At 38.9% G+C, this 14,471-nt stretch overlaps 3 protein-coding genes across 6 annotated transcripts in view; 1 reads left to right on the top strand and 2 right to left on the bottom strand.

Annotated features, from left to right (window-relative positions):
- LOC105220226 (uncharacterized) overlaps nucleotides 1-3,045 on the bottom strand; it is a 275,549-nt gene extending 272,504 nt beyond the window's left edge. For both annotated transcript variants that reach the window (XM_054228123.1, XM_054228124.1), the window contains exons 1-3: nucleotides 2,806-3,045; nucleotides 1,683-1,850; nucleotides 1,246-1,631 (exon numbers count right to left, since the gene is read on the bottom strand). In XM_054228123.1, the coding sequence (XP_054084098.1) occupies nucleotides 1,246-1,631; nucleotides 1,683-1,850; nucleotides 2,806-2,904 (653 nt within the window). In that variant the 5' untranslated portion in view covers nucleotides 2,905-3,045. The remainder of the gene's footprint in view (nucleotides 1-1,245; nucleotides 1,632-1,682; nucleotides 1,851-2,805) is intronic.
- A 56-nt stretch (nucleotides 3,046-3,101) lies between these two features.
- LOC105219791 (alpha-(1,3)-fucosyltransferase B-like) lies at nucleotides 3,102-9,415 on the bottom strand. 3 transcript variants are annotated; one of them, XR_008470624.1, is made up of 5 exons: nucleotides 8,783-9,415; nucleotides 8,132-8,715; nucleotides 3,958-4,135; nucleotides 3,314-3,901; nucleotides 3,102-3,166 (listed from the first exon to the last, which is right to left on the bottom strand). XR_008470624.1 is itself a non-coding variant. In XM_054228128.1 (4 exons), the coding sequence occupies exons 1-4, from the start codon at nucleotides 8,891-8,893 to the stop codon at nucleotides 3,428-3,430; spliced, it is 1,347 nt and encodes a 448-aa protein (XP_054084103.1). In that variant the 5' UTR covers nucleotides 8,894-9,415; the 3' UTR covers nucleotides 3,102-3,427. The 3 variants fall into 3 exon arrangements, 2 of the variants coding, with proteins under 2 accessions (XP_054084103.1, XP_054084104.1); XM_054228128.1 differs by having other exon boundaries at nucleotides 3,102-3,901; XM_054228129.1 differs by having other exon boundaries at nucleotides 3,102-3,901; nucleotides 8,132-8,712; nucleotides 8,783-9,414.
- A 327-nt stretch (nucleotides 9,416-9,742) lies between these two features.
- Nucleotides 9,743-13,779, top strand: LOC105219788 (vacuolar protein sorting-associated protein 54). The gene is made up of 4 exons (XM_011196093.3): nucleotides 9,743-10,266; nucleotides 10,329-11,257; nucleotides 11,316-12,085; nucleotides 12,141-13,779. The coding sequence occupies exons 1-4, from the start codon at nucleotides 10,070-10,072 to the stop codon at nucleotides 13,125-13,127; spliced, it is 2,883 nt and encodes a 960-aa protein (XP_011194395.2). The 5' UTR covers nucleotides 9,743-10,069; the 3' UTR covers nucleotides 13,128-13,779.
- Nucleotides 13,780-14,471: the final 692 nt, after the last annotated feature.

Here is a 14,471-nt window from a genome sequence, read left to right as displayed (position 1 = left end):
GATCAGCCTCCTAAATATCGCATACAAGGTTCTATCGAGCGTATTGTGTGAAAGACTAAAGCCCACCGTCAACAAACTGATTGGACCTTATCAGTGTGGCTTTAGACCTGGAAAATCGACAACTGACCAGATATTCACCATGCGCCAAATCTTGGAAAAGACCCGAGAAAAGAGGATCGACACACACCACCTTTTTGTCGATTTTAAAGCTGCTTTCGACAGCACGAAAAGGAGTTGCCTTTACGCCGCGATGTCTGAATTTGGTATCCCCGCAAAACTAATACGGCTGTGTAAATTGACGTTGAGCAACACCAAAAGCTCCGTCATGATTGGGAAGGACCTCTCCGAGCCGTTCGTTACCAAACGAGGTTTCAGACAAGGTGACTCACTATCGTGTGACTTCTTTAGCTTGATGCTGGAAAAAACGACGAGTTGCAGAGCTAAATAGAGAACCTACAATCTTCTATAAGAGTGTACAGCTCCTGGCGTACGCCGATGATATCGATATCATTGGAAACAACACCCGCGCCGTTAGTTCTGCTTTTTCCAGACTGGATAAGGAAGCGAACCGTATGGGTCTGGTGGTGAACGAGGACAAGACGAAATATCTCCTGTCATCAAACAAACAGTCGGCGCACTCGCGTCTTGGCTCCCACGTCACTGTTGACAGTCATACCTTTGAAGTAGTAGATACTTTCGTCTACTTGGGAACCAGCATTAACAGCAATAACAATGTCAGCCTGGAAATCCAACGCAGAATCACTCTTGCCAACAAGTGCTACTTTGGACTGAGTAGGCAATTGAAAAGTAAAGTCCTCTCTCGGCGAACCAAAATCAAACTCTACAAGTCGCTTATCATTACCATCATGTTTTATGGTGCAGAAGCGTGAACGATGTCAACATCAGATAAGACGACACTAGGAGTTTTCGAGAGGAAAATCTTGCGTTCCGCTCACACACACTCACGAGTTTCGACCCATTGAAGATTATTTTAAACACCCAAAGAACTCAAAATAGACTCGATTCCGAACAGGATTTGTGTAATTGTGTTATGAAATGATTTGTTTGTGCTAGGAAATGAGGTAATTGTTACATTTAGTGATACTTGAAATGACTTTTTAGTAAACATAAACCTTTGCGCCTAAAAGTATGCCACAACAGCAAATAAAAGCATTTTTAAAACTTAAATATGCTTGTGTGTGTGTACAACAACAATAAAGCAAGTAAATTACACACAAAACTTACCTCGGCGCATCTATATTACGCAAACACGCACCACACGAATACACCGGCACTAACTTCATCAATTCACGCACATAATGCTCACCACCCGACAGCGTCTCACAATTATCTTGCATAAAGAGTATCGGTATATCGATGCGTGAGCGCAACCTTCTCACATATGTCCACGATATCAAATCTTTTGCATTGCGCAGCGAACGCAAGGTGAGCGGAAAATCACTGTAACGACTAAATGTGGAAGTATAATTGAAATGATGCAAAAATTCTTCATAAAATAATATTGACGCATTTTGTGGCGTTTCATCCTGCAGTAGTGCCCACAATTGGTAGGCGTGACGTGGCAAAGGCATATCGTAGTCTCTAACGTGACTGCCATAGAAGAGTATGACCTGGAACGGTATGGAAATGTGGAATAAATTCAATACAAAAATATAACTTACCTTTGCCTCGGCAAGTCGCTGCCGATCATTGGTTATCGTGCACACATGGTAACCGCAATAGATGTTGCGATAATAAAGTGTTTCATCGTATTGTGTCCACCAAAGTAGCAGGCGCGGCTCGTAGAGGCCTAACTGGTCTCTTTGCGACAGCTGATACCAGTAATAAAGCTATGGCAATAAATTGTAAAAAAAAAAAATTAAAAAAATTTAAAAAATAACATAAAAAAACAAAAAAATATATAAAAAAATTAAAAAAAAAACAAAAATAAAAAAAAATTTAAAAAATTAAAAAAAAAAAAATTTAAAAAATTAAAAAAAAATAACATAAAAAATTAAAAAAAATAACATAAAAAATTAAAAAAAAAAATGTAACAAAAAAAATTTTAAAAGAAATTTAAAAAAGATTTATAAAGTATATAAAAATTAAAAAACAAAAATAAAAAAAGATTAAAAAAATTCAAAAAAAAATAACATAAACAAACAAAAAAATTTAAAAAATATATGAAAAAAATTAAATAAAAAAAAACAAAAATAAAAAAATTAAAAAAATTAAAAAAAAAAAAATAAAAAATAACATAAAATATTAAAAAAAATAACATAAAAAATTAGAAAAAAATAACATAAAAAATTAAAAAAAATATAACAAAAAAAATTTTAAAAATACATAAAAATATTAAAAAAGTATATAAAAATTAAAAAACAAAAATAAAAAAAGATTTAAAAAAATTTGAAAAAAATCATAAAAAAAAACAAAAAAATTAAAAAATATATAAAAAAATTAAAAAAAAAAAAAAACAAATTAAAAAAATTTAAAAAATTTAAAAAAAAATTTAAAAAAAAATAAAAAAATTTAAAAAAATAAAAAAAAAATAATATAAAAAATTAAAAAAAAAAAATAACATAAAAAATTAGAAAAAAATAACATAAAAAATTAAAAAAAAAACAACAAAAAAAATTTTAAAAATATATAAAACAATTAAAAAAGTATATAAAAAATAAAAAAAAAAACAAAAATAAAAAAAAAAATTTTAAAAAATTAAAAAAAAAAATTAACAAAAAAATTAACAAAAAAATTTAAAAGAAATATGAAAAAAAATTGGAAAACTTTGAGAAAGGAACTCACCAGCAACAGAGCGCCTGCGCCAATTACACAGTAGAACAACACAAAATGTTTGCCACATGCACGACGGTTGCATTTGCAGAACTGTTTCGGCTTGCGCATTTCATTGAATTATTTTTAGTAATTATTTTTTTGTAAATATTGTATGTTTATCAAAAAATATATGTTGAATACTGAAAACTTTTTCACAGCTTTTACGTCGAAAAGATTTTTTAAATGATTTCTTTTTTTGTTTTTTTTTTTTTTGTTTCATTAAAAGTGCGATGATTGTGATTTGAACGTGGCAAAAAACAGTTGCGTGTAATAATTTCAGTTATATATTTACTTATATGCGTGGTATATTTCGCTATTGTTGGCTTTTGCGCTATATTTATGAAATATAACAATTGAATTACTTATAAATAACAAATAAAAATTATTTACAATAAAATTGTCATGTTTTTAGACACATATACACAAATATATATATATATATACGCATATATGTACAGCAAAGCTAATACTTATTTACATAAAATTTATATTTTTGGCTTCCACAACTGCACGCTCAGCCATGCCAAACAAATTGCGCTATACTTCAGAGTCCTCATATAGTCATAACTTCACAATCCTCTCCCTCTCAACACTAACACAATTCATGATTCATTTTCTCATTTGTCAAATCATGCAATTCTTGCTCCGTAAATTCACGATTTATGCGCAACAGCTCGTCTATGCTCTGCGCCATGCACTTTGCACGCTTTAGTAGACTATTCCAGGAGCGTAATTCAGTGGGTTCCTTTTCCATGTCGGGATATGGTAGTGGCAGCGGACAGTTGTAGTGCAAGCGGTTGGCCATTTTCACTTTGGCATTCTGCGCCCACAAAGCTTGCAACACTTGACAAGCGAATTTGGAGAAAAACATAACCTCTTCATTGCGCACAGAGAATTCTTCAATTAAACGTTGATTGGTGATGGGCTTAATTTGTTTGTACTTATGTTGCAAGTACTTCACATATTCATTGTCATTTTTATCTAATTCTAATATACATTTGGCCAGTTCTTTGGGATTCTGGTAGTCGGTTATGTAAATTGTGGAATGATTGTGCGGTTCCCAGTCCTGGAATAAAGGTGGATTTTATTAAATAAAAATATGCAAAATTTTATCAAACTCACTCGTATCGATGGTGAGCCAAAGTAGATGGGCACTGTGCCAGCAATCAGTGGTCGCCAATACTTTTCGGTTATGTAGTCTTCACAGACGCCATTCTCAATACTGATCATAAATTTATACTGTCCGATAAAACGATACATCGCCTCGGTATAGAGATTGTTGAGGAAATCGTGTTGTAAGCTGCAAGAGAGCGGCAAAATTAATAAATAAATTAAATATTCTCCTTTAAGCGCCACTTTTTTGTTTACTTGGCTTGATCTCAACTTTTCAACAAATTTTCATGTGAAATTAAGAACAAAAACTCGACAACATGATTACCGAATCTACGTAACCGAAACAGTATCGGACATGTAAACTCAACTCGACAACACGACTACCGAACTTACGTAATCGAAGGGGACTCGGCATTATAACCTCAACTCCACAACACGACTACCCAGCCTACTTAACCGAAACGCCGAAACGGACTCTAAATTATAACTTCCACTCGATAACACGACTGCCAAACCTATATAACCGAAAGGGACTCGGATTTATAATCTCAACTGTAGGTTGGGTACTACATAACCGAAACGGACTCAGACCTCAATTCGACAACACGATTACCGAATCTACGTAACCGAAACAGTATCGGACTTGTAAACTCAACTTGACAACACGACTACCGAACCCACATAACCGAAACGGACTCGGATTTATAATCTCAACTCGACAACACGACTACCGAACCGACATAACAGAAACGGATTCGGATTTATAATCTCAACTCGACAACATGACTACCAAACCTATATAACCGAAATGGACTCGGATTTATAATCTCAACTCGACAACACGACTACCGAAATTACGTAACCGAAACGGACTCGGATTTATAATCTCAACTCGACAACACGACTACCAAACCTATATAACCGAAAGGGACTGGGATTTATAATCTCAACTCAACAACACGACTGCCGAAATTACGTAACCGAAACAGACTCGGATTTATAATCTCAACTCGACAACACGACTACCAAACCTATATAACCGAAAGGGACTGGGATTTATAATCTCAACTCAACAACACGACTGCCGAAATTACGTAACCGAAACAGACTCGGATTTATAAAAATATCGGATTTATCAAAACCTCAATGGACTTAATTACTGTTACTCCGTCGAATTGAAAATGCTGCTCGGTACAAAATTTGGTATTTTGAATCTAATACGCCATGATTTCACTATCATATTGAAAATAAATTTATTTGTAGTTTGCATATGCCTAAATTTTTAGAAAAGTAATAAAAAAAAAATTATTTGCAACAAAACAAAAAAATATATAAATATATAGAAGAAACGTAATAAATAAATAAAATAAAGCAACAACTTAAACTGCAAGAACTCGCTGCGATTTCCACGCATTTGTCAAAGTAGCGCACAACCATTAATCTAGAAATTTACTTAAGGAATGCCACGTCCACGACGCGCACCGAGAATTTATGTGGATCTCGCCGGTCTAATGGAACGCGCACAGCAGCATCAAACCTGCAACGAAAGATCGTCGCATGTCTTATTGCAGACTTCGGGCGACCCGGTGCCGACCAGTCGCACACGCATTGAACGTAGTCGTAGCCGCATCAAACGCAGCCGCAGTCACATTGCGCGTAGTCGTCAAAATAGTCGACGTAATACCGCCATTTGGACTACTGCAGTATATCCCATATCCATACTGGAACGTTTGCCTTTTAGACGTGGCATGCGTCAGCGTCGTAGTTATCGCAGCCGTAGTCGACGCAGTCAACGTACGGGTGCGCATAAGAATAATGGTGGCGCAACAAATAAACATAGTCGCGCCCGCCTGCCAACTGGTGCCACTGTGGCAGCCGCGGCAGTCTCAGCCGAAGTTGAGATGCCTTGTTGTGCAACGGAATCCCCCACAGCGGAGACCCAACTGCAGTTGAATAGTAAAAATACCGACTTTAGTTGTCAGCAGCCAAGCGCCGAACCCATTTTCACACCACCAATGAGCACTGTTATACTGCATCACAATCCACTCTTCGATGTCGAGGGCAAAACACAATCGGGTCTGATTGGCAAACACATACAAATGGCAACCATTGATCAAGCGAAAAGTCGTTGGCAAATACGACGAGAGAAAGTGTCCAAAACAGAAGCGGTTAAGCTATCGGTTGAGCAAAAGGATGCGGTGAAGAAGAAGTCGAGAACTGGTGTTGAGAAGAAAGTGCCAGCGAAGAAGGGTAGCGGTTCGGAACTCTCGAGTAATGCCTCCAATTCTACAACGCTCAATTCTGCGGGTAGCAGTGAGAAATCGAAGAGTGATACGGACGAGAGTCACTCATATGAGGAGAGTATCGATTTGACAACCGAGTCTGTGGGTGTTAACACCACGGTGATGAATTTGCATAGAACAGGCTCACCGATCAAGCGTAGATTGGAGCGTAATGCATCGAAAGCGCCATTAGCATTGCATAATGCGACGGAGCCGAAACAGCTTAGAGCAAATGCGTCCGTTGGCCGTGTCTTAGAGAGTGATGGCGTTGTTGACGCTGGAAATGCGCACATAACTTTCGACACTATGCTTGCAAAATAGCTGCGCAGCAGTTGATAAATATTTAAATTAGTCCATAAATATTGTATGTGTTGTAATTGTTGAAAATAATGCGAATTAAAAAACATAAATGTGTGCATGTTGTTGTTGTTGTAACGATAACCCAAACCTGCTTGAACAATTAGGCCTGCCTAAACTAATTATCATCGAAGTCATCTAACGGGAGACACAGGGAACGAGCTATTTCGATAGGGCCGGAACAAAGGAAAAGGGATGTTAAATGAGTGGAGTTTAGGGGGCATGCAAAGAAGTGGTTAGTGTCATGCGGAGAATCTTTGCATGCAGGACATATGTTGAGTATGTCAGGGTCGTTTCTGGATAAGTAGAGGTTTAACCTGCTACAGTATCCAGAACGAAGTTGCACGAAGGTCACTTTAATTTCGCGAAGCAACTCGAGCTCTGTCCCTGCGATGGGTGGTGTTTTATCTCGAAGTACGCCATTCACTGGAAGGGAGTCGATGAAGGTGTTAATCATTTTTCTGTGTATGGCATTAAGTACTTGTCGAAAGTTTGTCGTATTTCATGAAGGAACTCTTGATGACTCTGGGAGGCGGCTCGGCTTCCAGTAGGTGACTGCAGGGATAATTTCTACGAAAGCATTTCAACAGAAACTGTCTGAAGAGCATTCCGTTATTCGCCTTCACAGGTAGCATACGGGCCTCATTGTGTAGGTGCTCAACCGCAAGAGGCAACCTGTGGCTGTTCAGAGAGCGCTATTCTCATAAGTTTTAAGCTTCCCCAGCTGCGTCCGACTTTATCCAGGCGACCATATAGAGGCTAAGTTGCTAGCAAAGTTTCTTTGTATTTACTCCATGTGCTGCCGGCTAGCGACTTGAGGATTTTGTTGCGGCTCTGTACCTTGGTAACAACAGCGATCGTATAAGGAGTGGAAAAGTAAAGGCTATCCATTGTAATTCTCAAAATTTTAGGGAAAGATAAAGGTTACCTCCTCGACCTTCACTTGCCGTTCACTTTCGAACTCATGTCATTGATTCCATTGAACAACGTCATTCTCGTACAATCATCGGCGTAAAAGGTGACTGAGACTCCTTCTGGTATTTGAGAGAGCTTCGAAATATAGAAGTTGAATAGTAGAGGGGATTGGACACCACGCTGAGGAACCTCTTGTTTAATTCTACTTTGTTTAGATGTTTGACCTCGACACATAACACATGATTGACGACCGCTCAAATAATTCATGATCCACCTCTTCAATCCTTGAAGAAACGGTGTTTGATCTATGTCTTCTAGTAGCGTTGTGTGATTAAGTGTATCAAAAGCTTTTGTGTACAATCGAGTGTAATTTCGGAAGCGGGAGTGGCATTTTTCTTATAAACACAGTTTTTCATACGCCTATTTAACTCTGATAAGAGCACTGAGTTATAAGCATAATTCATATGTATGCGGCAAAACGGGAATTAACACACACACACGCACTTAGTTTTTTCACATTGGACAATTTTTTTTCTCATTAAATCTTAATTTTCTCTACACTCTCACACTTTATATTCACACAATTAATTTTGGCCCTTATTGTTGCTAACAATTCACTGTTAACTTACCTTTCCGGCATTTGACGATTATTCAAACAACGGCCATAGGAGTCGATTGGTATATACTGCATTAGCTCCTCTACATAATTGGTACGCGCCGACATTGTGGAACAATCCGATTGCAGAAAGAGTATAGGCGCTAATTGATTACGTGCAATATTTTTACTTCCAATCGTCACCACATATTTCGGATTGGTTATTTCCGTTATATCGGGTAGTGCATTTATTGTTAAAGGAAAATCGCTGTAACGACTAAATGTGGATGTGTAGTTGAAATGTTGCAATGTATCTTCAAATAGAAATTCCAGCACATTTCGTGGTGATTCTTCGTGCAGCAAAGCCCAAATTTGTTCGGGCTGACGTGGCAACGGCAAATCGTGCCAACTTAATGAGCTCGCATAAAATAGTATGGCCTTTGCCTGTGGCAAGTATTCGCGATTGTTGGTGAAAAAGCATTTATTGTAGCCACATAGTATCTCTTCGAGCGCCATTTTTTCAACACCAATATTAGTCCACCAAAGCACAATACATGGCGAGCTTTCAGCATTGTGTGCATTTTTAACACGCTTCCATATAGGTTGCGTATTGCACTGCTTTTGTGAGATTAATAAAAGTTATTAATACCATTAATTAGATTACTAATTACATTCAGTTACTCACCCCAATGTACCAAATAATGAGCAAGCAGCTGAGGAATGCAAACAGCAGCAGTGCACGCTTGCCAAAGGTAAGTGGCAAATATCTGCTTCTAAAGGGCCACCAATAACTCATTTTTTGACTTATAAATTTCTGTTTTTCTTCTTATTTTTCAAAAAATTTTACTACAATTCAAGCGCTGTGTGTAAGTTTTTTCTTTTTCTGAGCGGCGACTCAGCCCAAGTACATTGCCAAACCATTTATGAATAATAAATTCTTACTAATGCCTGAGGCATGTTTAACAAAACTCTTATCGCGTTGCGCCAGCGTATATCCGAGACGTAGCAGTGGCTTTGCTTTCATCATATCAACACACAGAATTACATGAGTGAATTTTCAAACAAGAATTCAGCAAATCCAAAATCGCCGGGAATTAATTAAGCTTGTATTAGAATGTGCGCAGCTCGTAGTTGTTTTTTTTTTAATTGAATTTGCAGTAGCTAGCCTGCGAGTAAACAATGGCTATTTGATTGCTGGCGTTCTTTATCACATGCAGTAGGAATATATATGTATAATCACAAATAAAATGAAATGTATTAAGATTGATGGTTTTCGTTTCTTTGTAGCAGCAAATAATTTGCAACATAAACAAAGCTCGTATTAAGCTCTCTGAAAACAGCTGATTGGTTGCTGTCGCAGTGCTAGTGTTGTGCATATTGAATTTAGGTACTTATACGCTACTTTTACCAGTTGGAGATGTTTCTTATTAGAATTATATTAAGTTGATAAACTTACAAAAAAGTAATAATAAATAAGCTATAATTTAAATAACTTCAAGCAACTAATTTACTAATTTATGTTTGTTAAAAGAGTAATACAAGTGTTTTGATCTATATACTATAAACTTAATATTTTTCATTCAACACTTTTCTAGTCGTTTCACAACACTGCGCCACTTATTTGTGTAAACATTTGATTAGAGCAGTAAAATGTCAAAGTGATGACGTTCCTTATTGACAGCTACACGTCTTTGCTGTTTTGAATGAAGTGACGAAAAAATATTTTGCAGTGTTTTTCATTTTTAAGCGGCTAACAAATAATTCAAAAAATGCAAAAACGAATATAAAACTACGTTGCCAACTAATGCGCTAGCAAACAAAATGTTAAACCAACAAATGAAATAGTTTGAGAACCACAGCAGTAAATGTTACAACTGGGTAGGGCAGTTGACAAAATATCATTAACGAATTAGAGGAAAAAAAATAAAAGTTAAACAAACCCAATTATACGTAGAATTGCATTGTAAGTATTATGGCCACAACAGAAAACGCTGCCAGTGCAACGCTAAATAGTGTGGATGATGTGGCCCAAATAACGAAAGTTGGCACACATATTGGTGCAACGAAACAGATGTCAGGTGCAACATTAACAACAAATGTGACACGCTGTTGGGAAACATGTTACTATTGCCCCTGTGAAACGTTCAAAACCTCCGCTGATTTTGTCAAGTATGTTTAATAAGTTGTTGTAATTTATAAGTGATTAATACTCACCTTGTTATCTTGTGTAGGCACTTACGTGAACGACATTGTACGCGTGAAGGTGGTTCGTATGTTTGTCGCTATGGCTTTAATGGCGTGTGTCCTTCGCTGCCGTTGGATGGTGTGTCAGATCGTGATTACGATGCACATGTCGCTAAATATCATGTGAATCAATTGACACGTGAACTACCACCGGAATGGTCCGTATTTTCGGCAGCACAAAATCTACCAGCCGTGCTCAACGATCCATCACGTGGTAAACAAAGTAATCTCTTCACAAAAAAGTGGGGCGACACCTTTGTAGAGAAAACACATATACCACAGACGCCACGTTTGCCCGAAATTACCTATGCAGATTTCGATAAGTACATAGCGAAAATTGGTAAACGTTATCGTCGTCATGAACGCATGTGTGCACAACAAACACCGGCCGCATTGGCGGAACGTGAGGCTAAAACGCCAACATCACCAACACACACCGTCAGCCTTAGCGCCATACCGGATATATTTCTCAAAGAGCAATTGAATTTAAATCATGCAGCGACCTTCGCGCTTGTATTCCCTAGCATTGGTGCCACAACGAGTGAGGAGAATAAACAGTCTGGCCGCGTGTTGCAAGAGCAATTATCGCATTATCTAGATATTGTTGAGGTGAAAATAGCGCATCAAGTATCGCAGAAATCCGCCGCTTTCTTTCACGCCATGACCTCACAAGACGCCATTATGGCTGAGATGAAAGAAGCGGCCAGCAATGTGCGTGAATTGCGCGCCTCGCTGCGTACGCTACACCAATCTGCGGTGGTGGACTCATTTCGTGTGATGCGTTTTGCGCAGCGTAGACAAAACTTTGAGGAAACGCTCGATAAGCTCAGCCTCATGGCAACGGTGCATAAAACGCAACCAATGCTGCAACTGCTGCTGGGCACGCAGGACTACGTGGCAGCGCTGGATCTAATAGGTAACATATTTATTATTTGTTATTATTGTAAAAAAAAATTAACGAATTGCTGCTCTAGGCACCACGCAAGAGATACTAACGCAGGAGCTCATTGGCATACACTGTTTCAAGCATCTACCCATGCAGCTAAATGAAATGGAAAAGCTAATTGACAAAATGCTCACAACGGAATTCGAGCGTTATGCCACGGCGGATCTCAATCGACCGCTTTGTGATGTGCTCAACGAAACGGAGAGCGTATGCGCCGAGGAGGACAAACTGGTGTGTATTGTCATGGGTTTGCTGCGAAAAAAGAATTTCTCTTTTGTCACGGCGTACAAGGACGAGGCGATTGTAACCATACGTGCCATCATCAAGCAGCTCGTTATCGAGGTGATAGCTTCCAGCGATGCAGAACTCTGTCTGACCGGTGCCGGCGAAGAGGCACAAAGTCTCTCGATCAGCGAATGGATTGCGCTGCTAAAGAAAGCCACCGTGGCGCTGCTAACGGTTTTACAACGCATACGCGCCGTTACGGGCATAATGCGACAGACAACGGATGCGGCTGCGGGCGGCGCAGTGAATGGCGCGCAAGAGGGTGCTGTCAATTTAATAGACTCGGAGGCATTTTTAACGGCAGCCGATCATGCAAATGTAACGGAACGGCTGGATGAGCTGCTGGTGGCGGTGTGCCACTATTGTCATGAGCGCTGTGCGAATTTGGTATCCACGCAAAGTTTGGAGCGCACTGTTGCCACAGCGGATGAGATCGAGCAGCTGACAGCGATTGTCGATGAGTTTAGTGCAGGTTGTGAGGACATCTGTGGCGCACCAAGCGTGCCGCTGAAGGTAATGGCAATTGAGTTATATAAAAATCAAATTTAAATATTTTCAATATGTCCAGGTCGCCGCCAAAGTGCAGGCATCACGCTTCGCCAATCACTTTCACACCGAACGCAAGCGCAAACTGGCTTTACTGCTCGATTCGGAGCGTTGGCGTCAAGTCGACATACCCAATGAATTCCAAAAGATTATCGATCGCATGGGCGCGCAAGATTTCCAGCAGCCGGCAAGCAAATCATTCGCTGACAGCTTAGGCGCCACATTGAACGGACACAGTAACAACAGCAGCAGCACCAAGCTGCAAGCCAATCCCGTGCTGCTCGTCGAAGGCAAACCGTTTAGTCTAGTCAGCGCCGCGCTGTTGCTGGTGCAAATGCTCAGCGATTACTGTCACTGCGCCACGCGCTTACCCATACTGGCGAGCTATTTGTCGCGCAACGTTGTCGATTTGCTGCGCACCTTCAACTCGCGCTCCTGCCAGCTGGTCATTGGCGCCGGCGCTATGCGTGTAGCCGGTCTCAAGACCATCACCAGCACCAATCTGGCATTGGTGTCACGCGCACTGCAACTTGTGCTCTGGCTGCTGCCGCGCATCAAGTCACATTTCGCCGCATACGATGCGCACGCCGTCTCAGGTTTTGACTCGATCGAAAAGGATTTTCACAGTCACATCAAAGAAATCGAAAATAAAATCTATGGCATTGTCACGGAACGTGTCGCCATGCAGCTGGAGCAATGGGATGCACGTCCGCCCATACCGTCGCAAACGTTTCGCAATATTTCGCGACATTTGGTGAAGTTGCACGAGGCGATTGCGCCCATACTGCCCGAACAGCAGATACACACGATCTACGGCATTGTGCATCGCAATTTCAAGGATAAGCTGAGAGAGCAATTGCTAAAGCTGAACATTATCAATAATGGTGGGCCGCAACATGGCGTGGTGACGTCAGAGTTGACATTTTATATGGAGACATTGCGTACGTTGAAAGCGCTGCCGCATGCGGAGCTAAGTGATGACATACTGGAGCTTATTTGGACATTCTAAAGTGTGGTTGAACTTGCTTGGCGCATTTCAGCTGATTTTCTTTTTGTTGTTGCACTAATTTAAGACAATTGTTTTAACATTCTTCTTATTTTTTTTATTTTTTGTTGTGGTAATTTTACTCACCACTGTACTTTGGTTCACAGTTAATGTGCAAGTTCTTCCTTCCTACATCTTGTTCGTATTTTAAGCTAACATTGCCAAGTCCTCAAAGGGGTGCAGCTAGGCGCATTGTAATCGAAACATGCAACATGTTGTCATTGTTGTTGTTGCTAACAACCAATAAGTATATAAGTGCATATTTCCTGTAACAGGATGAGCATTTGTGTGTTGGGTGTTGCATAAACTGCAGCTTTTAGTGAAATTTTAAAAAATCAAGCTGAAAAAAAGTAAATTTAATAAGTATACACATACATATTTATGGCATAAGTTACACCATACATACATACAATACACACGTACGTTCGTGAACAATAATAATGTATAATGAAGTCTAAAATGTATATGTTTAAAAGCCGATAAATTGTTATAAAAAATAATTATAAAATAAATAAAAGATTACTTGTAGTATTCGCTTGTACTTAGGCTTCTACCAACAAATAAATAAATAAATAAATTTACAGCGCATTAAACACTCGAAATTTTTATCAAACACGTGTCGTATTATTATGTTGTTGTATGTGTATGTATTTTACGTTCTGTGCAATTAAATTGTTTAAGCTAAAGCATATTATATAGTATAATTCTGCATAATAGTTATTAAAACGACCAAACACATTTATATATATAAATAAATAAAATATAACGAATAGTAAAGAAAATAATAATTTGTTGGTATTGTTGTAAGGTCGTGAAGAGTGATTCATTTTGAGATTCACTACTTTCTTAAAGAAACAAAAACACAGAAAATTCAAATTTATTTAATTTATCTCAAATGTTGGCGCGTCTCAGATGGTCCATACGTCCAATTTTCGATGGCTCGTACGAGCATTTCAAGTGGTAACTGGACTTAGACTAGGCATATCCCCACATCTATTTCACACGATCTTGGTGGCCGATCGACCGGCCCAAAACATGAAATTATCTGCTTACCGAAGTGTGCGCTCAATAAATACATTGATTGATGCGATGGGTGGGTTCTCCGTTCTCAAGACAGTCGGTTCTACGTAATCGGAACGGACCCGGAATTTTATCCGGCCAAGAACTGTCAAATTAGCAGCAGCATTATGAAGCTACTACAACAACAACATGGGTGGGTTGTGGCGCTGTCTTGTTGAAGCAAAAAGTCGCCGAGATCATCAGCTTCACTTTCAGGCATCAAATAGTAAAATAGGTTATCATGGCGCG

Source organism: Zeugodacus cucurbitae, chromosome 3 (genome assembly GCF_028554725.1).
Source record: "Zeugodacus cucurbitae isolate PBARC_wt_2022May chromosome 3, idZeuCucr1.2, whole genome shotgun sequence".
NCBI classification, from domain to species: domain Eukaryota; kingdom Metazoa; phylum Arthropoda; class Insecta; order Diptera; family Tephritidae; genus Zeugodacus; species Zeugodacus cucurbitae.
The sequence above is the reverse complement of the archived record's forward strand: the minus strand, read 5'-3'. Positions and strand labels throughout refer to the sequence as shown.